The sequence below is a fragment of the Eucyclogobius newberryi genome, unplaced genomic scaffold (assembly GCF_026437365.1).
Source record: "Eucyclogobius newberryi isolate DKJ021-1_F unplaced genomic scaffold, fEucNew1.0.hap1 SCAF_13, whole genome shotgun sequence".
NCBI lineage: Eukaryota > Metazoa > Chordata > Actinopteri > Gobiiformes > Gobiidae > Eucyclogobius > Eucyclogobius newberryi.
In genome coordinates this window covers 13,276,645-13,304,412 of record NW_027315757.1, presented here as the reverse complement: position 1 = coordinate 13,304,412, position 27,768 = coordinate 13,276,645, and the positions used below count along the sequence as shown (strand labels likewise).

General features: G+C 45.0%; 1 protein-coding gene across 8 annotated transcripts in view; it reads left to right on the top strand.

The window, feature by feature from the left end:
* Positions 1–27,768, top strand: part of rbfox3a (RNA binding fox-1 homolog 3a) — an 867,097-nt gene that overhangs the window by 653,241 nt on the left and 186,088 nt on the right. The window contains exon 1 of one of the 8 annotated variants that reach the window (XM_072442657.1): positions 15,348–15,552. The exons of the other annotated variants lie outside the window; for them this stretch is intronic. Coding sequence (XP_072298758.1) covers positions 15,427–15,552 — 126 coding nt within the window. The 5' untranslated portion in view covers positions 15,348–15,426. Of the gene's footprint in view, positions 1–15,347; positions 15,553–27,768 lie in introns of those variants that run through there. 8 annotated transcript variants of the gene reach the window in all.

Here is a 27,768-nt window from a genome sequence, read left to right as displayed (position 1 = left end):
GTAGAAGTAAAGTATACACATGAAAGTCTTTAGTAGAAGTAAAGTATACACATGAAAGTCTTTAGTAGAAGTAAAGTATACACTTGAAAGTATTTAATAGAAGTAAAGTATACACATGAAAGTCTTTAGTAGAAGTAAAGTATACACATGAAAGTCTTTAGTAGAAGTAAAGTATACACATGAAAGTCTTTAGTAGAAGTAAAGTATACACATGAAAGTCTTTAGTAGAAGTAAAGTATACACATGAAAGTCTTTAGTAGAAGTAAAGTATACACTTGAAAGTATTTAATAGAAGTAAAGTATACACATGAAAGTCTTTAGTAGAAGTAAAGTATACACATGAAAGTCTTTAGTAGAAGTAAAGTATACACATAAAGGTATTTAATAGAAGTAAAGTATACACTTGAAAGTCTTTAATAGAAGTAAAGTATACACATGAAAGTCTTAAGTAGAAGTAAAGTATACACATGAAAGTATTAAGTAGAAGTAAACTATACACATGAAAGTATTTAATAGAAGTAAAGTATACACATGAAAGTATTTGATAGAAGTAAAGTATACACATGAAAGTCTTTAGTAGAAGTAAAGTATACACATGCAAGTCTTTAATAGAAGTAAAGTATACACATGAAAGTCTTTAGTAGAAGTAAAGTATACACATGAAAGTCTTTAGTAGAAGTAAAGTATACACATGAAAGTCTTTAGTAGAAGTAAAGTATACACATAAAAGTATTTAATAGAAGTAAAGTATACACATGAAAGTATTTGATAGAAGTAAAGTATACACATGAAAGTCTTTAGTAGAAGTAAAGTACACACATGCAAGTCTTTAATAGAAGTAAAGTATACACATGAAAGTCTTTAGTAGAAGTAAAGTATACACATGAAAGTCTTTAGTAGAAGTAAAGTATACACATGAAAGTCTTTAGTAGAAGTAAAGTATACACATGAAAGTCTTTAGTAGAAGTAAAGTATACACATAAAAGTATTTAATAGAAGTAAAGTATACACATGAAAGTATTTGATAGAAGTAAAGTATACACATGAAAGTCTTTAGTAGAAGTAAAGTACACACATGCAAGTCTTTAATAGAAGTAAAGTATACACATGAAAGTCTTTAGTAGAAGTAAAGTATACACATGAAAGTATTTAATAGAAGTAAAGTATACACATGCAAGTCTTTAATAGAAGTAAAGTATACACATGAAAGTCTTTGATAGAAGTAAAGTATACACATGAAAGTCTTTAGTAGAAGTAAAGTATACACATGAAAGTATTTAATAGAAGTAAAGTATACACATGCAAGTCTTTAATAGAAGTAAAGTATACACATGAAAGTCTTTGATAGAAGTAAAGTATACACATGAAAGTATTTAGTAGAAGTAAAATATACACATGAAAGTCTTTAGTAGAAGTAAAGTATACACATGAAAGTATTTAATAGAAGTAAAGTATACACATGAAAGTCTTTAGTAGAAGTAAAGTATACACATGAAAGTATTTAGTAGAAGTAAAGTATACACATGAAAGTCTTGAACATCAAACCTTTGTCTCTGAAGACGCTCTGGTCCATTCTCTCGCTTCTCTAATATCTGACATAACCTTTAATTAGCGCAGATCCCTGAAGCGTCGGGTTATAATCATGTGAACCTTTATCGGGAGCAGCACCCCGGCCTCTCCGCGCCGCAGAGGGTCCAGGGGCGGCTCCACTCGCCCCGGCCCCCCCAGTGCCCCCCCGTCCTCCGGAAAAGCCCGGTAATGAGAGAGGCTGACAGAAGCGGGCGGCGGAGGGCGACACTACAAAGACCTCGCCGCAGCTTTTAACAAAACACACGGCGCTGCTGCGGCGTCGGGTGTTCGCCGGTCTCCCGGGCGACGGTGTGGGGGATCACAACTTCTCGTTAATTACCCCGTGAAGAGTGGAGGCGGATTTTCTGCTAATTTGGTCCGTGTTACAAATCTGGCCTGATTTTGACAACTGGATTCGTTCGCGTAAAAGCGCCGTCGTCGAGTTCTCTGGTGTCGCGAGTGTCTCGGGTCAAACAACTCAACTGTGTAGGATGTATAAAGATGTGACGTACAGTAACGATCATTAAGACAATATTAACGAACCAGCTTTTCCAGATGCGATGCTCAGTGTATTTCAGACATACTATGCTCACAGATGATATTGAACTATAGCGTGAGTGGATCATTAGCCCACATTTTGTTCATTGTAAACCACGATATTGATCTATAACGGCTTGGTAATATAACTGCCACTTCCTGTTCAGAACTGCAGAAGCCCTGCCTCCTCGTTTTGCAGTGAAAAGTCATTCTTGCGTCGCATTTTGTTTTTGAAAAGTGGCTACAGTGCGTGACATTTTAGAATCCTGTATTCTTACTGTTTCAAATGATCGTGACTCGGTGCAGAGGATGTGGGCGGGGATAGGGGGTGGGTGACTTTTCTGATTCTCGAGCTGCAGCTGCAGGGCAAAACGGGATCGACTCAAAATACAACTTTGAGTGAACGAACGGTGAGGACACATTGCACGTCCCCTTTAACTTATTACAGATGGTTATTTATGTTATTATCCTACAAGTAATGGCGGTAATTATTCCAGGTTATGTTCATGAGCTGTTTAATTTTGCAAGTGCAGAGGTTTGCATTTGATTTGGGATTATTACCTCTGTGTAGTTAGTTGTTGGTTTGGTCTGTGTTTCGTCAATTTTAATCCGGCAAAAATGGGGACGCGACTTAAATCTCGTTGATAAAGGAAGCTCTGCTCGACCGTGCTCGCGCAACCCTCATTTTAGCTTTGAGGTCCATTTGAAACCAATCGAGCTAAAACGGGCCACACCCTTTTGCTGTGAACAAATGCACGAGCGTTTTCCGACCTTTTTACTCCACCACCGCAAGAACCTTCGGCGCGATTCGTCCCCGGTCTTTGTTTGTCCATCCCCGCTCTTTGTTCGTCCTCGCTCTGCGTTCGTCCGTCCTCGCTCTGTGTTCGTCCGTACTCGCTCTGTATTTGTCCGTCCCCGCTCTATGTTCGTCCGTCCCCGCTCTATGTTCATCCATCCCCGCTCTTTGTTCGTCCTCGCTCTGCGTTCGTCCGTCCTCGCTCTGTGTTCGTCCGTACTCGCTCTGTGTTCGTCCATCCCCGCTCTGTGTTCGTCCGTCCCCACTCTGTGTTCGTCCGACCTCGCTCTGTGTTCGTCCAACCTCGCTCTGTGTTCGTCCGTACTCGCTCTGTATTTGTCCGTCCCCGCTCTATGTTCGTCCGTCCCCGCTCTGTGTTCGTCCATCCCCGCTCTGTGTTTGTCCGTCCCCGCTCTGTGTCCGTCCATCCTCGCTCTATGTTCGTCCGTCCCCGCTCTGTGTTCGTCCATCCCCGCTCTGTGTTTGTCCGTCCCCGCTCTGTGTCCGTCCATCCTCGCTCTATGTTCGTCCGTCCCCGCTCTGTGTTCGTCCATCCCCGCTCTGTATTTGTCCGTCCCCGCTCTGTGTTCGTCCGTCCCCGCTCTGTGTTCGTCCGTCCTCGCTCTGTATTTGTCCGTCCCCGCTCTGTGTTCGTCCGTCCCCGCTCTGTGTTCGTCCATCCCCGCTCTGTGTCCGTCCATCCCCGCTCTGTGTTTGTCCGTCCCCGCTCTGTGTCCGTCCATCCTCGCTCTGTGTTTGTCCGTCCCCGCTCTGTGTTCGTCCGTCCCCGCTCTGTGTTCGTCCGTCCTCGCTCTGTATTTGTCCGTCCCCGCTCTGTGTTCGTCCGTCCCCGCTCTGTGTTCGTCCATCCCCGCTCTGTGTCCTTCCATCCCCGCTCTGTGTTTGTCCGTCCCCGCTCTGTGTCCGTCCATCCTCGCTCTGTGTTTGTCCGTCCTCGCTCTGTGTTTGTCCGTCCTCGCTCTTTGTTTGTCCGTCCCTGCTCTGTGTTTGTCCGTCCTCGCTCTTTGTTTGTCCGTCCCTGCTCTGTGCTCCTCCATCCCCGCTCTATGTTCGTCCGTCGTCTTCCGTCTTCATGAACAACAGAAAAAGCCTGATGAATGATGCGGAGTGGCGTCTCGCGGAGCAGATCGGTCGACTAAACTGCGATAAATACACTCTTATTTTGTGCACACTTTTCATTAGGAAACATCTGGCAGAGACGCATTAGCGAATTAAGCACCTGCTAATTATAATACATCATTATTTTTTGAGATTGTTTCACTGGGCCGTCCTTCCATCCTGCACTTGCACTGGAAACTAGTCGTCTTCATTAGTTACAAGCCAGTTAGTGTTTTAACTACCCACAACCATCGAGTGGAATAAACACTTACTTTAAGCTGTGACATTTTTGTTTGTAAATAAAATTTAACATAATAATTAGTCCTGTTTCAGACTTGGTTCAGTTGTTTTAGGACACATTCACACTTCTGCACAAACACCACATTAAAATTGGGGCTAAACTAGAACTAAACATGAACTAAAACGGGACTAAAACAAGACAACTCCTTCAAGACTCATTTTGTCTTGTTTTATACTTCCACAAACTTAAGATGATGTGTCACTGAGCTAAATACATCTCCTAAATAATTGTCTTTAATAAGAACTTTTTTTTCCCAATTAAATAAACAAATAAATTATCTAAAAGAGGTTTTGATGCAGCACCAATTATGTTCTTTGCCTTAAGTTCTATAGTTGCAGTAATATCATCTTCTCACCACAATCACTTCAATTAATCCTGTTATACCATATCTACGTTAATTATTAAATGCACTGTTAAATGTTGAATGTACGGAAATGTACTGGTACTGGTAGTTTTCTGAATCTGAAAAGTCCATATCAATCACTTTATTCCATTCCTCTCCAAAAAGGGGGCTAGTGGTGACCAGTTTATTACAAAGGTCCTAGAGCGCCTCCTAGGTGTGAAGCCTCTCGAGTGGCATTAAGGACCTGATCTTCCACTATGAAGGACATATCTAAGAAGAACTTAAGTTTGGGCTCAAGCGGGGACCAAACAATCGTGCCTCGTCCCGGTTTAGACGTGCATCCTTGACATGTCAGTCCTGGTTTAGATCTGCTCTTGAAAAGGTTCAGTTCAAGTTCGTCATGAACATTCAGCCAAGCAGGAAGTGCACCGGCCTCGGCCCCTCCGAACGTCACGGCGCTCCGTCCGTGTCCGCGGCTTTCTGCGTTTCTCCCGCTGCGTTTTAATGGAGTCGCGCGCGTGATGGACTCTGCTTTCGTTCAAAGTGATGGGAGTTAAGGGAAATAAACAGTCTTCTCTTGTGGTGATTAGTGCGAGTGCGGCGCATCGATCGCGGTCATACGATAAACAGCGGAGGAAAAGCGATGCGCGCCGATCGTTGGGGCCCATTAGGAGCGGCCGGGATTGGCTTTGATTAGTGCTGAGCGAGCGCCTGCCGCACGTGACGGCTCTTTACTGCGCGCCGCCGCTTTCAGGCTCTTTTGGCCCGAAATGAGAGGAGAGAGCGAGGGTCGGTGTCATTGTCTCGGCCGGAGCGACGTGAAAGGATCCGAGCTGCAAGAGGGTCGAACGGCGCGGAGGACGTTTATTACACGAGGAACAAACGACAAAGACGCTGACGGTTCAGAGTCACGATGATATTCTGAAGGCGCTGATCATAACACGACAGAAAATAAGGTCTAAAAAGGTCATAAATCTTAACACATTTAGGTCCATTTAAGCCATGTGTGAGAGAATGTAAAGAGGATAGTAAAGGTCTGGTTGTTTTTCCGTCTTTACAATGTGTATACCGTTTTCTCCGCACTATAAGGCGCACTTAAAAGCCTTTAATGTTCTCCAGTGTGCCTTAAATATGGATTAAATCTGGGTGTTCTTACTGACCTCGAAGCGATTTTGTGTGGTACTGGTACTTGTTTTGTTTCGCTTAATGGGCCTTGAATATGAAAAATGATTGAAAATAGACCATTCATTGACAGTGCGCCTTATAGTGTGAAAAATACGAGACCGGGCACTTTTTAAACACTTTTACTTCCCGCACGTGTTGGTGAAGGTTGATCCTAATAACAGCTCTTGTTTACACGTGGCACAGTCTCTTTTCTCCTCGGTTTTGTTCGGTTTAGTTTTGTCCGCTTTAGTTCTACATCAAACCGTGTCAGTCTGAGTTTAGATCTGAGTTTAGATCTGAGTTCAGATGTGCTTCAAAGTAAGTCCATCGCTTCAGTTCGTGTGTGAAATTCAGAGACGATACCAAGCTCTACGTCGTGTTCCTCCGCTGTGATACTACAGCGTTCACGTACGTTAGCGTAAACGCCCTGTCTTCACGTACGTTAGCGTAAACGCCCAGTCCCTCGTCTGTTTCCCGTCTCACTGCGTCACTCGCTCCCGTTTTGCGCCTCGTGTTCTGTCTGAGGCACTTAATAATTCAAATGAGCGCCGGAGGATCAGCGGCGTTCAAAGACGGGACGGCGCTGCGATCTTCTGCGCGCCGCGTTCCCTTTTCGTTGCACGGAATCAAAGCCCGAACCGAACTCCCCCCCCCCCCCCCCCCCCGCCTCCTCGCACGCCCCCCCCCCTCCTCTCTACCAATTAGAGACGGATCGACAGCAACGACGCCGGGCACCGGGTTCATCGCTGGAAACGACGGGCGATGACTACGAGAAATGTGACTGTGGGAGACGAGTGCACAGTAAAAAACATACAAATACGATGTCGTGGTGCATACGATTTTGTCTGGAAGGAAAATACATACATTTTTAACCAGACTAAGGTGCATTTACGCTCACAAAATATACATACGATTATTCGGTTCATCAATAATCGAAAGGACCAAAAAATAATCGTGACAATTTTAGAAGCAAAATTTTGCTTTTTTTGTTCAATATACAGCACAAAAAATAATGTAAGGAACTTTATTTTATCTGGCTATTTTTGTCACATTTGACTTTATTTTGTCTTTCATAAAGTTGAATTTTGCAAAGCTGATCACAAACTTGAGGAAACATGTCAGACCACAAGAATGAAAGAATATTTAAGATTCACTGTCGTTTGGTCCCAGTCTCAATAATTGTAAAGAATCGTTAAATTGCAAAGTTTTTTTTCTCACAATAATCTTAAGGCTTAAGGTTGCTATAGCGACGTCCATACTCACACACCACATTAAAGACAGAGACAAAACTGGACCTAACCTGGGAGCTAAACCAGGTCTACACCAGGGCTAAACCAGGTCTAAACCAGGACTAAACCAGGTCTAAACAGGGCTAAACCAGGTCTAAACCAGGACTAAACCTGGACGAAACCAGGACTAAACCAGGACTAAACCAGGACTAAACCAGGACTAAACCAGGACAAAACCAGGACAAAACTAGGACTAAAACAGGACCAGACCAAGTCAAACCAGGACTAAACCAGGTCTAAACCAGGACTAAACCAGGTCTAAAACAGGTCTAAATCAGGTCTAAATCAGGACTAAATCAGGACTAAACCAGGTCTAAACCAGGACTAAACCAGGACGAAACCAGGACTAAACCAGGACTAAACCAGGACTAAACCAGGACAAAACTAGGACTAAAACAGGACCAGACCAAGTCAAACCGGGTTCATAGCACAAACCGTAACACGCAAAGAGTCCAAATAAACCGGCGTAGAAACACACTCGACCCTTTTATAGTTTTGGCGTTCCAGTTTGCTCGCTCTCCTCGATCACCCTTTTGTTTAATCAATACGGTAGAGTTCAGAGGTCAAACCATTCCATTACCGCTTGGACCGATCCCCCTTTGAGACCTGTCTCAGTCTCATTTGGCCCGAGACGTGGCCATTGGTCGCCGTTGACGCCGCGCCCGCTCGCCCCACGCTCGCCCCACGCTCGCCCCACGCTCGCCCCACGCTCGCCCCGCCTCTTCTCTAAACTTGAATTAGACCCATCTCCCTAATTGGTCGAAATCTCTGCTAAATGTATCTATGTTGTCTAAATTTGTCTTAGGGATTTGGCGCCGCGCACGAATATACAAAGAGCAGATGTGCCTGCTTTGCTCGAAAGCTCATTAAATATTTGGTGCGTCCTCACTTATTCAAAACAAGCTTGACACAGATTCTCGTGCACCTCCAGCACAGGCAACGCTCTCCAAAATGTGCGCAATGTTTTTAAGCCAACGCATTATTAGATTAGATGTTATTATTACTGTCTTTCCGTTGTTTAAATGGATTTCCCGCTGTTTTTGTTGTCAAAATGTAGATGTTTTGACCCAGTTTATGGTTAACTCATTACGATCCACTGGAAACAGAAAGTGGTCTTCTCAGTCCGCTCGGTTGGTTCAGCGTTTTCAGGTTTTTTGTTGAGTTAAAAAAGTTATTTCAAAAACAGTAAATCGCCCCGACAGTTACAAACGTCTCTGCATCCGTCTGAAACCGATCCTGAATGCGATCTCTGAAATAACGACAAACGAAGTAATTAGCTAACAACTTTGCTTTGAAGGGAGGAGAGGATGAGCTAAAGTGGCCGAGCGAGCGCCGAGCGGGTGGCGGGCGGGCGAGCGAGCGGCTGGTGACGCATGGCATTAAGACGACATGTATCGGTGGTTTGCAGCGCGAATAAAGGCGCGTCACACAGAACGCCGCATCAGCAGATTCAGAGTAACTTTAACCCGGGTCGTCGCCGCCGCCGTCGTCGCCGCCCGTGTCACGCCCCGAACTCAAAGGTAAAAGAAACATTCCCCCGAAACCAGGAGAATACAAGTGAAATTTGAAAAAAAATGTTTAGAAGAAGAAAAGTGTGAAATTAAACGAGAAAGACTATTGAACTATGGAACTGAATAATAATCTTCATACATTTAATACAACTATAAGTGTTTGGAGCAAAGCTAATAGTTTTAATTATTTTGTGCATCATAAGAATCAGAATCAGAGTCTGTTTTATTGCCGTTGTCGGTGAAAAAATAAAAAAAACTAGAGCTGAAGTTCAACATAAAACAGTGATTATAATAATAATAATCCTAGTAAACGGTTTTAAAATATGATGAAATAAAATAAGTGCATGCAAAATAAAATATATCGTTGCTCTTACTTTTAATGGCGGGTGGCAGCCAATTGAAAAAGTGCATTTTTCGCCACCTAGTGGAGTTGTACGTTGTATGTTTTACGCTAAACCGTAAAAAAAGAGAAAGCGAGAAATATGCAAAATGTGATTTAAATTCAGGCCATTTTGGCACCTTTTTCATTTAACGTGTTTAAACTTGTTTACTGTGTGTTATTATGTAGTTGTATCAAAGTTGGACTAATTCACAGAGGTTGTTCTTGTACAAAAATGCAAAAAGGCTAAAAGGTTTTTGTTAATTATCAAAAAAGTGAGCCATGTTAAGTCGGGGTCAGCGCCATGTTCCCCGAGACCTGGGTTTGGTTTTGGTTTTGGGTTTTATGCTGCTATAATTTATGCTGTGAAACCATACATTTATGCATAACTTTTTGGGCTGTGGAACCTGAACCAGTAGCCTATGCTAGCATTATCGGAGAACATAGTTACCGGAAACATAGGTACGCACCCGTTAAGTCTGCTGCATTTAAAGTTTGGGCAGGTATTTGTCAAAATTAGATTATTTGTATTTGTTCCAGGTACGTTTTTTTTATTTATTTTACTGTAGAGATTGCCACTTTAAGACTTTTTCCAATCCCACAGAGAAAACCTGTCCACTTTTACCACTATTCCCCTAAAGCGTCTCTAAAACATCTCGACTCTGAGATAAAAGGCTTAAACTTTAATCAAAACAATTGAACATACGAACGAGACAAATGATTCAACGTGTGTTATTTTGAGCAGCATAACGACCAACGCATTCATCAAACAGTGCGCCAAATTACCCACAACGACTCGCAATAAAGATGGCGGCCGCTGCAGGTGACCATTCATCGTGGTTAGTGTCGCTTTGTGTTACATCGCGGCGGTTTAGCTCTGAAAGGCGTAATTACAGGTCGACCCGCCTCCCCCCGGTGCATGCTGGGACTTATTTAATCTTCAGAGGGTTGGTTCCGTGGAGAGTTAATTCACTTCCATTGTGTGAGACTTCTTCCACCGCCGGGCCGGGTTATTAGCGTCGCCGCGGACACGAGCTAGCCGCTAACACACCTGCGATCGCTTTGGCCTGACCCTTTGTGTGAACCCAGCGCTCCCCTGGTAATTACTGACCACTCGCTTAATGTGTGTGGAGGATACAGACGTTTTAGGCTGGTTTTCAAGCTGTTATTGAGACCAGGACTTTTAGAATCTTGGACCAAAAGATGGCGGTTTTGTCCGTCTGAAAGAGCTGGAGCTGAGTAGAGCCCAGTTTTACAGGTCAAACCTTAAACTCTTTTGAGACATTACAAATTCCACAAGAAGAGAGCTTTTTAGTGCAATTGCTGTATGTGCAAAACCATTTTATTGTTAGAAGTAAAGGAAAAAAGAAGGAGCAACGAAATACAGTTTTTTGTTTGCGAGGTTGTCTCCTATGAGCGCTCAGAAAATACTCACAGGTAAAAATATTGACTTTTCCTGCTCAGTTTTTAAGTCCATAAAGCCTCTCCGGAGTCGTTCTGAGGTCAAATTGTGTTCACATCAAACATGTGGGTTTATTAGCATAACAGTCACATTTACTAATGGCTTATTTTATTCATATTTTCACTGTGTAACCATGTGGTGACAGAGGAGGGCACGGCAATGCCCGGGTACCTCATTGGAAAGGGAGGTGTAGTTTTTTTTTTAAGATTATTATAATATTTTCAGAAAAAAGTAACAGTTGGCTGATGGTGAATTTTAATATGATTAAATTAATTCAACCTACATTATTAGTACACAAATAGACATATTATATAGCCAATATTTCTACTACTGCTAATAAAAGTATAATAATACTAATAATATAATGATACTAATAAAAGTTAAGGAATCTAAACTCTTCCGCAAATGTTTTATTTATTATCTTAAATTATACAATTCCAGTGGAATAAAAAAGGGTTCAATTGTAACTTTATCCTGAGCACAAATAGCTATTATAAAACCTAATTTTGATTGACGTATGTCTCCTAAATCCCCCTCAATTATTTCAGTTTCAGGCGCGTTCGATTGCACCCTGGTGATTTCTCTCTTACTTCTGAAACGTTGGCGCGGTGGAGGCGGTGGAGGTGGTGGAGGTGACATGGCAGAATGGGACACTTTGGCAATTAGCGAGTCATTTTCCAGCTGGATACATGCGCCAGCCGAGCCAACTACAACTCGTTAGTGCTCCTGCATCTACAGCAGCCCTGCGGTCCTGTGATTTAATTAAACGGCCCATATCACAATCTCACCAAAAACTTCAGGTCAGCACATTCGCCGCAAAATGGATTGTCCACGGCCCCTACCTCGCCCTCTGCCAAGTTTGGCTAAAAGTGCTTCTGCGCGCCGCTCCTCGGGGCCCGCCGTCGTGTCGTTTCGGGATTATACAGCAGAAAGGGACAGAGTACGCGACAGGGTTTAGCGTCGCGGAAGGGAGAGGGGCGGAGCTTTCGAGATCGAGCGCGAACACGGAGGAAAACGTGAACGGACATACGAACGTGTACGCGCTTTTTGGACCCGTGACTCGCCTGCTCGTCTCCATGGAGATCAGAGATGGTTAATGTCATGTGGGACGTTCCGTGCAAGCAACCGCCCGCACCAGTTGCACCGCCCGCACCAGTCGCACCGCTTGCACCACTCGCGTCAGTCGCACTGTTTGCACCGTTCGCACTGCTCGCACCGCCCGCACCCCCGTCCTGCTGGTTCACACCTCCTTCACGCCCGGTTTTGTCTTACATCGTATCATTCCCTTCCGTAGTGGTTGTGTTCTATCGGATTCGGCTCTGTTCTTTACGCCGAAGTATCTCACGTTGCATTACGCCGGAGCGGACTAATGCATTGCTCGAGGAATATTAGATAAAAGTTACCTTAAGTAGAAGAATCGGAGTCCTCGTTCAGTGCTTTATCGTGGACGCTCCTTCTTAGAATTACACGACATCATTTGATTATCCACTGAAAACTGAAAGCGTTTGAACCATTAAAACACGCTGGCCGTGACTCAAAAATAACTCTGCCCTCGACTTTTAAGGTAATCGACGCTTTGAACTCGCCGATGTGAGGGATCCGCGTCGGGCCCGTCTCTTTTGTCTGCGTCTTTTAAGGCGATATCAAACGGAATTCATCAGGAAAAGTCCATTAGGACGCCGGCGGGCGAGTTGTTTAGCGCGTGCGGTTTTTGCATGCGCCCGCTACGCTCGCTCCGGCTCCGGCTTGATATTTACAGCTGGCGGACCGGAGATGCGGGGCCCCCCCCATCCACTTTACATACAAATACAATCAGGACATGCACAGCCCACTGTCCATTATGGGACGTATCCGGAGGTAGACGCCGTAATAGAGGCATAGAAAACACTGTATGGGTATTTGACATGCTTTATACACACGCATGAGCGGGGCCGTGCGTCACATTTGCATACGCTTGTCATGCAGGAGGTTGAAATAGAGTTTTGGTTTTTAATGCCGCTCCTGACGCCGCGTTGTGTGTACTTCAAGTGCATTTGTGTTGTTCTGAGATGGAACGTTTGTGAAGCTCGTGACACATTTGTTTGTGACCATCGAAAGGGACAAAGTTGCTGTTTTTTTCTTTCTCTCTTAATATTGTCACTTGCAGGAGTTTCGGTACACTTTATGAATACAATATATTTTTACAAGATACAAATTATATCAAATATGAATGGATAGTTGTTGTTTTTTTAAATCTATTCGACAAAAGGAACTCACATTTCAAAACATAATTCTCTTCGAAAAGGCTCAATTTTCTCTACATACTATATTTGTGATTTACAAATATTTTATTGATATGTATTTTTGCTCCTTTATGGACTTTATTGGTCGAGAAAGCTTTGCCTGAAATGGGGAGGAAAGAGGGAAGGACATGAGGCAAACAGAAGCACATGGTGTGTATTTTCCCTTGTGTTTCATTAAAATAGATATATTTTGCAATACTTCCTTAACCTGTGATACTCTGTGTGACCACGGCTTATCCATAGTAATCAGTCGTGTTGTTTTATTTATAGTCTTTTCATTTGTTTTAAGGACAATCAATCCTTTTGTCCAGATGATCCAAATGAAAACGTCTTGTTAGGGACGAGTCAAGTGACCGCCGGCATTTTGCACCCCGCACTTTGAATAACCACACCCCCGTATTGTGTCAAAGTCGTTTAATAAACCAAGAGTTCACTAAACCTCTTGAATCCATCGCTCCAGACTTTTGTGTCCTCAGATTTGTGTTTTTGGATAAACATTGAGTGAAGAAATTTGCCCAAAATATGGCAAAGTGAATCGTTGACTTTACTGGTCTTAATTTGGCGTATCACTAATGGGTCCATCCCTGAATAAAAATCACTCAAATAAAAACATAAATGTGCATTATCCAAATAATTTTTCATTTAATTATGTTCTTGCGTTGCGTTCATCAGCGTCAAACAAAGATCATTGCAAAACTAAACATTGACTTTCTTTCTTTGCAAAATGTAAATTGTGGAGTTGTTTTGGTGAATATAATCCCCGCGGCCGTCACGCCGGTGTGAGGGGGCGGGTCCGTTTAGTCCTGGGGCTGTATTGAATCTTTTCCATATGGCAGCTGAATGTATATTTATAAGTGCTCATACGGCGGCCGTATACATAAATGCATGCTCACCACAGTGTCCTTGAGCTCCTCGTATGTCGTCCGTATAAAGGTATTTCACACGTGGGGGGGAGGAGGTGGATAGGGGGGGGGCTATGGTTCGTATGCGGCGAGGGGGGAAGGGGCGTGTGTGTGGATGCGAACGCCGCGGATCAGCTGTTCTTATGTCATTCACGAGCCCTCTGCTTGGGCCACACGGGACGACATTAGCTAACAGACCCCCCCCCCCCAACACACGCCCCCAAACAGACCCCGCCCCCAAACAGACCCCCCAAACAGAGCCCGCCCCCAAACAGACCCCCCCACGAGCGAACTCCTGCAGCCTCTCGCATTCCGACAGTCACGTTTGTTTTTTATTTTATTTGTGTGTTTGGCGTTTGAATATGTTTTACATTAAGCAATTTAATTTGTTCAAAATAAGAAGGTTTTCCAGAAATGGCGCTGGTGTTGTCATCGCAACTTGTTCCAAATCTACTTTTTTGTGAAGCATGGTATAAAAAAGTCATATTTTGCCTTGAAATTGACACATTTCTCAATACAAAGAATAGAACGAGCTTTCACACAGGAAACGCTTGTAGAATTTGTCGGAGGTTTTCAATAAGTCTGGATGTGTTCTTTTTATTGTCTGGTTCTACAGTGTGTTTTTTATTTTATTTTTATTGCCGTCTTGCTTCACAAGTCAAAAGAAACAAATTATAAACACGATCAGTAACAGATCCAACACCAGCTTCTGTAAAATAAACGCAAATACAGTGTTTTTTGTGTTTCTTTAGTTGTGTTTGAATGTGACTAAATGAAAAATGTTTTTTTTTTAAATAATGGTTAAACACACAAGAAAATACCTTTTTTAATAACAAAGACAGTGAAAAGAATAATTAATCCAAAATGTCCCTCAATAATGCACTTTAGTCTTCATATTTTAACCTTTATTTGGTAGCTAATATATGTTTTAAATCTCTAAATACACTAGAAATAATCACTAACTTTGGCAGAAAAAAGACAATTCCAAATGTGACTTTTACTTCCCGTCTTATTGTCGAATCATGGCTGAATTAGTCGCGGTCATGTGACTTTCTCCCCCGCCGCCGTCGCGTGTGTGTTTTGATGTATGAATTCACACGGGACATCATCAGCACACCGCCCCCTTTTCTCCCCCCGCCCCCTCCCTCCTCCCCCAGCGCTCTCGTCCCAGTGCAACCAGCAACCGAGCACACCCCCCCCGCTCCCACCAACTCTCACTTACCTCCCCCCACCCGCTGCCCCAACCCCTCCCACTCCCACCACCCGCCTCCCTCCGACCAGCGCACACTGCGAACCTCCCCGTCCCTGCCTCGCTCTACGCTCAACGCTGCCGCTGCCTCTTCTTTTTTTCCTCTTTCGGTCACGCTCAAAGTAAACAGAGCAGCGGCGGCCAGGATCGCAAGTGCACTCGCCAGCTCCGACAAGAGAAACAAAAGAAAGACAGAAAGAAAGACAGAAAGAAAGAGAGAGAAAAGCCCCCCTGGTTTACGCTGAGCGAGGAGAGCAGCAGCAGCAGCAGCAGCAGCAGCAGCAGCAGCAGCAGCAGCAGCAGTGGAGAGATAGTGTCAGGAGCTGGAACATGCACATTGTCTGCACTGAGCTCGCATTGCCGCTCTACCCACACTAGAACCGAGCAGGGAAAAAGAAAGGAAGAAAGAAAGAAAGAAAGCAAGGGAAACGGCGAGTTGAAAGGACGCAAGAAGAGACCGGGAGGAAGAGACGAAAGAGCTTGAAGCAGAACCAGAAAAAGCGACCAGGATCTCCCTTGCTAAATGCGCAAAGCGTCCCGACATCCCACACTGAGCTCCATGGCCAACTCGGGCTGCCTGCTCCTCTCCAGTGCCGGGATGCTCCCTCATTCACTCCAGTGTCCCCCCGCGTTCCTCTACCTTCCCGAGGTAAGGCACCCCTTGTTTTTCTCCCCCCTCCGCGAAAGTCCGTCCGGGAATCTCCCACTACCCCCTCGCTCGTCTTTCCCCCCGTCTCCGCGGCTCTCCCCGTCGCTGCTTCTTCTGGATCGCGGACGCTCGCGATCGCGGCGGGGGGCACATGACGACTCTTTTGGAAAGCGTTGTCGGTCGCTTTAACCCTTGACCCTCTCGTCGCGCTTTTGTTACGGAAAGTGGCTAAAAGATGTCGAGGGGGTGCGAGGAGGAGGGAGGGCGCGAGGAGGAGGGAATCCCATTCTTTTAATTCCTCCTCCGCCGCCGCACTCTCTCTCTCGGGCACAACTACTCTGAGTGAATTAAAGCCGCGAGTTACTACGACGTTCCCCTTCGCGCGTATCGTGTAGCCTCCCGTCGCGTTCCTGGCTTGCCGAGGTAGATACGCAGCAACTTTTTGACATGGGACCCTTGCCAACTTTTGGGGCTCCCTCACCTGACCCTCCCTCCACCCCCTTCCCTCCATCTCCCTCCCCCCCAGAGAGATCCGAGACGTTTTTCATTTAGCTGCATTGACCGTCTCTCGCAGATGTCGTTAGCGAAGGCATTGATTCGTCGGCTACGCCCGGGTTCTTTTCGCCGTTCTCCCGTTTCTCTCCCCCCCTCCATCGTTCCCTCATTCGCTCCTCGCGGCGTGTTGTTTTGAACACGTCAGCAGCACACGGGAAGCACACGGGACGGGCCCGCGAGCATCCATTCCAAGCGCTTTGACATGACGCTAAAAGCTCCCGAGTCCCGTGGTGAGATTTGTCTCGTTCCCGGCGAGGGCCCCTCTCCCTTCATCTTTTTAATGGCCATCACTGCACGCTGACAACACTTTGAATAATTATAAATGTCTGCAAATGAACATCGATTCCTTTTCTCCCTCCGCTTTTCTCTCTCTCTCTTCCTCCACTCTCTCCTCTCTCTTTTGGAAATTGATTCTGTCACTGATATCCAGTTTGTTTTGGTGAACGCTGCAAATTCTTTTCTTTCTTTTCTTTTTTTTTTCCGCCTTTTGAACAAAATCTCCCAACAAGGTGACTTCTTAACAAGCCCGTCAGTCTCTCCAAGCGCTGCATTTAATAATTGTTTTAATCCACTGTTTACAAAAGGATCAAATGGGGCATTTTGACTCCTCGTTCTCGCTCGTTTCTTCCTTGACGTTCGTTAGGTTCGATCCTGTTCACGTTTCGGTTTTGATCCGGTCCGGGCTCGGTTCTGGGTTTAGTCTCGGTTCTGGTTTGCTGGTTTCGTGTGGTGTGTGTGTGTGTGCGTGTGCGTGTGTGTGTGCGTGTGTGTGTGCGTGTGCGTGTGCGTGTGCGTGTGTGTTGCGGTAGCCTTGCAGACGGCGCTGAAAGGCCCGGGCCGTTATAGAAACTTCCCATTTCGCACCCCATTTTGCCCCCATCGTCCACCCGCCTCCCGCCCATCTGCCCACGGGCCCGCGTGCTCGGACGGCCAAAGACGGGAACGAGAAACACACCTTCTTTTTTTTTCTTTTCCCCTTTCCTTTCCTTCTCCCCCTCTCTCTCAACATCCACCCTTTTCTCCTGCTTTCCCCTTTTTGCGCAGTTCGAATTAGTCGATAAATATCTCACTTTTGGCTCCGGCGCTGCCTCAAATTAGTGCAATAAATCAGCCGGCGGCTCGGTGATCGCTAACAAATCATACTCCACATCATAAAGCATGTTTAGGGCTTGTTTTATTTAATTAGGAAGCCATTTTTCTCCTTCGGAAAATACCTTTAATTTTTAAGCACACGTCGAGCTGCGGCAGAGGCTCGTGGCAGAAGGTGTAATTTAACAGAGGGACGTTGGCGATGGCGAGGGGGAAAACGGGGAGTAACCTCGCTTTAATCACGCTTTCTGTGAGATTTCCTGCACAGGATTCGGACGTGTAACGGATGCGTCTCGTTAATCCCGTGTTGGAAGTGTAGAAACGGTTAAACGGCCTCAAAAAGTCATGTTTATCGTGTATTTCTAGCACTCTTTTAATGAGTCTTTCCCCCATGTCGAACGTGCGCCAAGGAAAAGTCAAGTAAATAATGGCACCAAAGGGACACTGCAGCGTGCACGTGGCGCTTTTCCACATATTTGCAACTATTTCTATTTGAATAAGTCGTCTCGGAACACCCCGACTTCAAATCCTACTTTCAGAGATGGAGTTTGTATCGTTTAATGTTTCGCTCGTGGCAGAAAACGACGTGCGCCAGAAGGAAATGTGAAGGAAACGCTTTGCAAAGTGTTGAACTGTTAAGTATTTTTTTTCGGAGAGGAGAAAGTGCAACTAGGAATCATGGGTAATGTTGCAGAGAATTACGTCATTCCGTGGCTGTTTTGGGAGCGCGGGCCGAGCACTTTGCGGCCGCGGATCTGCTCCGTCGCTTCACGTTCTCCGTCGCGGCGTAAACTCGCGTTTAACCGTCGTCAGCAGGAATCTCGAGGCTTCTGGGTCTCTACACTTCTTCTGCCGTCGTCCAAATATTAAATTATTTGTCTGCGTCTCCTGCGGCGCGTGTGACGACTCTTTAAAAGAGCTGGGAATCGTGTTGTGAATGTGCATATTTATGGTGTTTACAGTGAGATATGGAAGAAAGATATTCAGTTATCATAAAAACTTACTTTCATTGATAAACTTAATATTTCTTATGCCATTTTATGCTATGAAATCAAACCCTATTGATGTGTTACTCGACCAATTGTGAAAAAATAAACTGTTGTTGTATCTTGGACTATATCAATTCCAAAACTCATCTTTTTTTTTTTTACTAAAAGAGTGGCAGTTTTAAACCAAAATGTTTAAAAAATAATACAGGATTTCTCATTTTCAGAATCAGAAAAGGTTTATTGCATTTATTGTTTATTGTCAATGAACAGAATTCACAAACATAGGAACTTAATTTGGTGATTAGACGCAACATAAAACAATTAACAATGATAAAACAACCTGTATAAGTCAAAAATAAAAACAATTTAAATCTGCTATGGGATAAAAATAAAGAAATAGGCATAATATGTTCACAAAATGTACAGTTGAATTTACAGATGTGGTGCAGAAAGTGATTAAATGATGGTGGAAGTGACAGTGTTTCTCGATTGGTAAATTCTCTGCATCTGGACGTTTTGATGTACGAGAGAAATGACAGTCTGATATTGAGAGTGACGAGTCGTTCTAGAGGCAGATTCATTAGTCACTGGCTGTTTTTTCTGCAGGTTTTTCCTCGTTTCTTTATCTGACGTGTTCTTTGTGAAAGTGTCTGAACTGAGGCTCTGAAGACGTGTTTACCTCCGTCATGAGCCTGTTAACTCCTCTGTATCTGTGTGTGTGTGTGTGTGTGTGTGTATCTGTGTGTGTGTGTGTGTGTGTGTATCTGTGTGTGTGTGTGTGTGTGTGTACTGTATCTGTACTGCAAGTGTGTGTATCTGTACTGCGAGTGTGTGTGTATATCTGTACTGCGAGTGTGTGTGTATCTGAACTGCAAGTGTGTGTGTATCTGTACTGCGAGTGTGTGTATCTGTACTACGAGTGTGTGTGTGTATCTGTACTGCGAGTGTGTGTGTATCTGAACTGCAAGTGTGTGTGTATCTGTACTGCGAGTGTGTGTATCTGTACTACGAGTGTGTGTGTGTATCTGTACTGCGAGTGTGTGTGTATCTGAACTGCAAGTGTGTGTGTATCTGTACTGCGAGTGTGTGTATCTGTACTGCGAGTGTGTGTGTATCTGTACTGCGAGTGTGTGTGTATATCTGTACTGCAAGTGTGTGTGTATCTGTACTGCGAGTGTGTGTGTGTAAAGCGAGTGTGTGTGTATCTGTACTGCGAGTGTGTGTGTGTAAAGCGAGTGTGTGTGTATCTGTACTGCGAGTGTGTGTGTATATCTGTACTGCAAGTGTGTGTGTATCTGTACTGCGAGTGTGTGTGTGTAAAGCGAGTGTGTGTGTATCTGTACTGCGAGTGTGTGTGTGTAAAGCGAGTGTGTTCTCTCGTTTGCATCAAAGTGCAGGGGCAGCTTTTGTTTTGCATCCCCCTTTCTCCCTCTTTTTCTCTCTCTTCTAATGTTCTGGCGGTGATTCCTCTTTGCCCCGGAGCAGGAGAGAAAGGAGAGACACGCAGCGAAAGGCTCGCACACCTCAGAAAACACAGCCGCGCGTTTGTCGTTTTCAATCTCGAGCGTGACACACGCATGTGCTGTGACACGCGCAGGCTGTGCAAATTCACCGCATCCGTTTGAGGGAGAAAATGCAGATGGTCGAGTTTGAGGACGAGTTTGGGAAAAAGGCTCGACAAAGTTTAGACAAATGTTGGAATGGTGTTTTTGTGATGATGCTGCAGTTTTCTGTGTAAGGCGTTTTGACAGGAATCTAATCATCTATTTGTGAGAATTTGTTTGATTTAGACTCTGTGCTTTTCATGTTGTTGTCCTCTTCTGGGTTCATTTTCATTTAGAGCTGCTTTATCCTGGTTTAGCCTAATTATAGACCTGGTTTAGTCTCATTTTAGACCTGGTTTAGCGTCATTTTAGACCTGGTTTATTATCATTTTAGACCTGGTTTATTATCATTTTAGACCTGGTTTATTATCATTTTAGACCTAGTTTAGTCTCATTTTAGACCTGGTTTATTATCATTTTAGACCTAGTTTAGTCTCATTTTAGACCTGGTTTATTATCATTTTAGACCTGGTTTATCATCATTTTAGACCTGGTTTATTATCATTTTAGACCTAGTTTAGTCTCATTTTAGACCTGGTTTATTATCATTTTAGACCTGGTTAAGTCTCATTTTAGACCTGGTTTATTATCATTTTAGACCTAGTTTAGTCTCATTTTAGACCTGGTTTATTATCATTTTAGACCTGGTTTATCATCATTTTAGACCTGGTTTATTATCATTTTAGACCTAGTTTAGTCTCATTTTAGACCTGGTTTATTATCATTTTAGACCTGGTTTATCATCATTTTAGACCTGGTTTATTATCATTTTAGACCTGGTTTATCATCATTTTAGACCTGGTTTATTATCATTTTAGACCTAGTTTAGTCTCATTTTTACCTGGTTTATTATCATTTTAGACCTGGTTTAGTCTCATTTTAGACCTGGTTTAGTCTCATTTTAGACCTGGTTAAGTCTCATTTTAGACCTGGTTTATTATCATTTTAGACCTGGTTTATTATCATTTTAGACCTGGTTTAGTCTCTCTCTCTCTCTCTCTCTCCTCCCCCTCTCCACTCTCTCTCCTCCCTCTCTCCTCCCTCTCTCTCTCCTCCCTCCCTCTCTCCTCCCTCTCTCCTCCCCCTCTCCACTCTCTCCTCTCTCTCCTCCCTCTCTCCTCCCCCGCTCTCTCTCTCCTCCCTCCCTCTCTCCTCCCTCTCTCCTCCCCCTCTCCACTCTCTCCTCTCTCTCCTCTCTCTCCTCCCCCGCTCTCTCCTCCCCCTCTCTCCTCCCCCTCTCCACTCTCTCCTCTCTCTCCTCCCTCTCTCCTCTCTCTCTCTCTCCTCCCTCCCTCTCTCCTCCCCCTCTCCACTCTCTCCTCTCTCTCCTCCCCCTCTCTCTCCTCCCTCTCTCCTCCCTCTCTCTCTCCTCCCTCTCTCCTCCCCCGCTCTCTCCTCCCTCTCTCATCCTCCCTTCATCCCTCTCTCTCCCACAGCAGACAGTTAAACAGAAGGAGGGTGAGATTGAGGTGATCGCCCTCTTTTGCCTCTCACTTTGTTTGTCTAAATGAGACACTGTTACATTTTGGAACAGATTAGCCATGCGTACCTTAGCGGTGTTAGCGTGTTAGCGGTGTTACCGTGTTAGCGGTGTTAGCAGCGGTTGTCTGTCCGCCGTTTCTTTGAAGCTCTTTGTAGCGGCGGCGGCGTGGCAAACCCCGGCTAAATGTTTGTTTTGGTGAAGGCGTGCGGACCCCCTGTGGAGCGGGGGGACCCTGGGAGGTTGTGATTACACCGGGAACAGAGAGCGCTCCGGGCCCTGATGGAGACCAGGCACTGTCCAGAGCAGGAGTGGGCAAACTACGGCCCGCGGGCAACATGTGGCCCGTTTGTCTTTATAATGTGGCCCGCCAAACATGCCAAGTAATATTATTTATTTTTAATTTATTAATTTTTTGCCCTTGCATCTGTCTGCACTTGTATCCTTAATAAAGATGACATGAAATGAATTAAATAATATACTCAATAGCCTATGTTTGACAGAAAAGTGAAGCTTTTTTTTTTTTGATATTTAATTTTTTTATTTTTTATTTTTTTTTCACACCAATGATCGTGGGCCGGCCCTTCGCTACTTGCCTGGATTCAAATATGGCCCTCGGAGGAAAATAGTTGCCCACCCCTGGTCCAGAGTGTAGAGATGTCTGTGAAGGTCAGAAAAGGGGCAGAGGGGGCATAGGGGGCATAGGGCAGAGGGGGCACAATTAATATAAAAAAACAATTCAAAATGCAACAAAATTAAAGTGTATTTCTAAACTTATTGTTGTAAATGAAATACAAATGCTAAGGCTTTGATTAACGGACTGTTTTGGTCCGGGCTTGATCCCAGTTTAGTTCAGATATAAACCCGGTCTAGTCCCGGTCTAGCCCTGGTCTAGTCCTGTTCTTGTCCTGGTCTAGTCTCGTTTTAGTCCCGGTCTTGTCTTGGTCTAGTCCCGATCTATTCTCTATCTAGTCCCGGTCTAGTCTTGGTCTAGTCTTGGTCTAGTCCCGGTCTATTCTCTGTCTAGTCCCGGTCTAGTCTTGGTCTAGTCCCGATCTAGTCCCGGTCTAGTCTTGGACTAGTCCCGGTCTAGTCCCGGTCTATTCTCTGTCTAGTCTTGGTCTAGTCCCGGTCTAGTCTTGGTCTAGTCCCGATCTATTCTCTATCTAGTCCCGGTCTATTCTCTGTCTAGTCTTGGTCTAGCCCCGGTCTAGTCTTGGTCTAGTCCCAATCTAGTCCCGGTCTAGTCTTAGTCTAGACCGGTCTAGTCCCGGTCTAGTCTTGGTCTAGTCCCGGTCTAGTCTTGGTCTAGTCCCGGTCTAGTCTTGGTCTAGTCTTGGTCTAGTCTTGGTCTAGTCCCGGTCTATTCTCTGTCTAGTCTTGGTCTAGTCCCGGTCTAGTCTTGGTCTAGTCCCGGTCTATTCTCTGTCTAGTCTTGGTCTAGTCCCGGTCTAGTCTTGGTCTAGTCCCGGTCTATTCTCTGTCTAGTCTTGGTCTAGTCCCGGTCTAGTCCTGTTGTTGACATGGGTTAAGTTGGCTCACTGGCTCACGCCTCAAACGACACATATAACAGTTAATTTTCTAGTATTTTATCTGTTTAAATTCATGCCCCTCCCTCAGTCCCTCAGTCCCTCCCCCGCCGCAGTGACCTCACCCTTCTCCTCTCGCCTTGTCCATCTCCTCTTGAGTTATGGCGCTGGATATTGGGAGAGCGATAAATTCCGGCGCGGGCCAGTTCCTCTGACGGGCGCTCACTGCTGGAGGCCTGTAATAAAGTAAAAGTATATTTATTTACACTCCGGCGGGGGCGTTATACGTCGCTGTCTGTTAAAAGAAGGATGTCGCTTTTTTATGACACAACGCTCATAAATGTCACAAAATGGAGAAGAAAGTTTGGCAAAAAAATGCGCTGCACGTCTCGGGAACGTGGATTTATTCAAGTTTCATTTTGTTTTGTAAAAAAATATATAATATGGTCGTGGAATAAACGTTTAGCGCGAAAACACCGACCAATCAAAGCCATTAAAGTGCCTCTGACGGGTTTGTACCATGTTCTAATTCTGACTTTATTTTGTGTATTTATACTTGTTGTACATATATATTATAGTTTTACACCGATCGAGCAGGTATTTGAGGAGAAAACATCACACCAGGGACACTCATTCCAGTCAAAGTTTATGCAGAATTGACACAAAGAAACAACTTTTTGGACTCTAAAAATGTATTTAATAAAATAAAGTTGCTCTTATATTTTATTTGATAAATACAAATTTTGTATTTATCAAATAAAATATTTGTGACATTAGATGAGTTTTGGCCCAGTGTTTCCTGGGTAATTTCCTAGTGTGATGTCATCAATTACAAACAGGAAGTGAAATTATAAAAACCTGAAAAACTTGCTGTTCTGGGATGACATTTTAGTTCAGCGAGTCGTTCGACCTATAGGGGGCGCTTTAACAGAAACTAAATTTCAATATGAATCAGCGTTTTTGACATGAAATTGAACATAAAATAAAATAAAAATGAAATACATGCAGTTTTATACCAAGACAAATAAAGAATTACTGTGTGTGTTTAATTTTATAAAGTCAAAATTTGTTTAAAATGAGCCCTATCCATTTTTAATGCATATCAAGTGTAGAAATATTTCAGTAATAAGATAAGATAAGGCTTTTTATTTGTCCCACTATGAGGAAATGTCAGTGTTGCAACACAAAGTACGTACAGAAGTAAATAATAAAAAAACAAATTACTTATAAAAAACCTATAAAAGTGTATAATCAGTGCAGACACATAGCTCCCTGTAATTGGAGCTTCACGTGGCACTGCGGCGACACCCTCCGACTCCCCCAACTCCCCCTGGACTCCCCTGGACTCCCCCTGGACTCCCCTGGACTCCCCCTGGACTCCCCTGGACTCCCCTGGACTCACCTCGACTCCCTCCGACTCCCCTGGACTCCCCCCGTCTCAACTCGCCTCGACTCTCCTCGACTCCCCTGGACTCCCCCCGTCTCAACTCGCCTCGACTCTCCACGACTCCCCTGGACTCCCCCCGTCTCAACTCGCCTCGACTCTCCTCGACTCCCCTGGACTCCCTCCGACTCGCCTCGACTCCCTCCGACTCCCTCTGACTCCCCACGTCTCCCCTCGTCTTCCCCCAACTCCCCCCGGCATCCCTCGCTGCGCTCTTAATTTTTGCTCGTATCGATCTGGCTTTTGCGGCTTCGGCCCGGGTCTGTCCCCGCCTCCTCGCCTTTCACCGGAGGAGGAGAGAGCGATGGCGTTGCGGAGGAAGACGAGGAGGAAGATGAGGAGCCGAGGAGGAGGAGGAGGAGGAATTACCCAGGATCCTCTTTCGGCTGCTCCTGCGTCTTCAGTACAATCCCCCCGTCTCCGTAAATAAGGCGCTTATGTAACAGAGGAGAGGAGGCTACCCGGGGCCGCGCGGAGCTTCCGGCAACAGAACACGGATCATATCTTCATCTGAGAACACGCAATAATCAATAGGCCTATGTTAACCGCCAGCATATTGTGTTATGGTGAAGGCAGCGGGAGAACGAACACTGAAGCGATGGGCGGGATCCACGACGTCTGCGAGAGCGGCGCGGTCGATCACATCAAAAGCTAAAATCAAAGTAAATAAAACGTAAACCGAGGGGAAGGTCGTTTCCAGTTAATCTAAGTCAAATCTAATTAAAACACGATCCTTTAAATGCAATATTCTACCATTTCTTCTTATATCTCGATGCAACGTTTGCGATTAACAAACTGATTCAAATTACTCAAATGACTGGATTTTTGATTTGGCATTTCATTTCAACTTCCATTTAAAGGAACTGAATTACTATATTTATGTTTTTGTCAAGTTAGTCACAACAGTAAAAACACAATTACATTTAAATCAAGATGAAATCTTAATCAACAATAAAAAAAATAACTGTAGTTAATTGTAATAATGATCTGGACTTTACAGAATCTAAAACAAATACAAAGACTGTGGCAATCATTAAATACAAATGTCTTAGAAAGAACTATTTCTAATGACACTTTATTTGTAACTCTTCTCATCAATGAGATGCAAATGAGCCCCCCTGTGACTCTGGGCTCACTCCGGTGAGAAACTTTGAGCCCCGTTTTCTCAGTGAATGGGTTTGAGAGTTGTATACATTCAAATGACCACAACTTACTCAAATATTATCAGATCTACATGAGTGAGACATCATTGGAAAGCTTTGAATTCACACTTTCAGAATCTGTGAATAACTCAAAATGTCTCCGGGTCGACATGTAACTGGATTGGCCACGGTCAGTCACATATTCCAACCTTTTTTCTGGTTAATTAATAATTGACTAATCGACCGATCTTCAACCCGTAAAACAGCTTAAACCGTTTGCTGTTGGTGGAGTTTCTTCCTTTAGAGTCACAGTTTCAGTCTTTACACGACCGTCTCCATTAGCCCCTCCCCCTCCGACCCGGGGGGCTGGCGGTGACACACTTCCCTCCCCCGTTGTGAGCTTTGATCCCGCCTCCCAGCGCTTCCGTCCTCTCCCCCCGCCTTCCACGCTCCGATCGGGGGACGCCTCTCTACCGCTTCAGCCCTCCTCTCCCGGGACGGTCCTGACGCCGGCGCGGCAGTGTGTGTGTGTGTGTGTGTGTGTGGGGGGGCGGCACGGACTCCGGGGGCCATTATCGTGGGCCAGGCTGTGCCATTGACAGCCGTAAACGGGGAAGGGGAGGACTAATAGGTCCGTGTCCCTCGTTAGGGCGACATAGGGGAGTGTGAGGGATGAGCGGCCCCCTTTGGCCCCCCCGACCCCCCCGGAGTGTAGGACTAACGACTATTTTAGCAGTCGACGGTTTTGATTAAATTATTGAACATTTAAATGCAGACGGCTGAAATATGGGACAGAAGAATATGTACATATAAAGTGTCTTGTTTCATTGTCCAGATAATGTCACGAAAAAGTGTAATGCTTTGATTTACTTAAGTTTGTTTCATTTGGACACATTAGAACTGAGGGATTATTTGTGTATAAGATGTATTCATTTATTTACATTTGAATTGTGTATAGTCCAGTTTAAGGTGCTTGTATCCAGGGAGACTGTGATGTCCGTTCAACAGTTTGGAGACAAGCAGATGATGCAGGGGATTAACAAAAGAAAAGTGACATAGTGCACCTTTAAAGACCAGAGACGCACAACATATTCACACTTGAGGGTTGTTTCCAGTGCTTTTACTTGTTGGAAAATGTAATTGTATCAGAAAAACTTTGTTAAACCAGGATTCACGGTTTCAAAATGAATGCAAAGTTTATCGTGAACAAATAGCTTGCTAATGTTAGTCAGCTAAAAGGGCTAACTCCCCAGCTAGCGATAAAGGGCTCACGACATCAGGACGTTTGTGGCGAGCGTCCTCCGCTCGGGCCTTATCTTCCTCCCGCTGCAGAGAGCAAATATTTAAGGCGAGATTGTGGTGTTTTGTGGCTGTTGACTTTAGCGCTCCCGTTCTTTGCTGATCCTGCGGCGCTCGGCTAAAACGATCAAGATCATTCTGACAAATGTCTGGAAACATTGGGACTTGGAAGACCTCAGAGGTCCCAGTTCACTCCAGCACCATCAACTACTTTGTACCATGTGTACTGTCCCTCTCCTGTAGACCAGGACCATGTGTACTGTCCATCTCCTGTAGACCAGGACCATGTGTACTGTCCCTCTCCTGTAGACCAGGACCATGTGTACTGTCCATCTCCTGTAGACCAGGACCATGTGTACTGTCCCTCTCCTGTAGACCAGGACCATGTGTACTGTCCATCTCCTGTAGACCAGGACCATGTGTACTGTCCCTCTCCTGTAGACCAGGACCATGTGTACTGTCCCTCTCCTGTAGACCAGGACCATGTGTACTGTCCATCTCCTGTAGACCAGGACCATGTGTACTATCCCTCTCCTGTAGACCAGGACCATGTGTACTGTCCCTCTCCTGTAGACCAGGACCATGTGTACTGTCCCTCTCCTGTAGACCAGGACCATGTGTACTGTCCCTCTCCTGTAGACCAGGACCATGTGTACTGTCCCTCTCCTGTAGACCAGGACCATGTGTACTGTCCATCTCCTGTAGACCAGGACCATGTGTACTGTCCATCTCCTGTAGACCAGGACCATGTGTACTGTCCCTCTCCTGTAGACCAGGACCATGTGTACTGTCCCTCTCCTGTAGACCAGGACCATGTGTACTGTCCCTCTCCTGTAGACCAGGACCATGTGTACTGTCCCTCTCCTGTAGACCAGGACCATGTGTACTGTCCATCTCCTGTAGACCAGGACCATGTGTACTGTCCCTCTCCTGTAGACCAGGACCATGTGTACTGTCCCTCTCCTGTAGACCAGGACCATGTGTACTGTCCCTCTCCTGTAGACCAGGACCATGTGTACTGTCCCTCTCCTGTAGACCAGGACCATGTGTACTGTCCCTCTCCTGTAGACCAGGACCATGTGTAC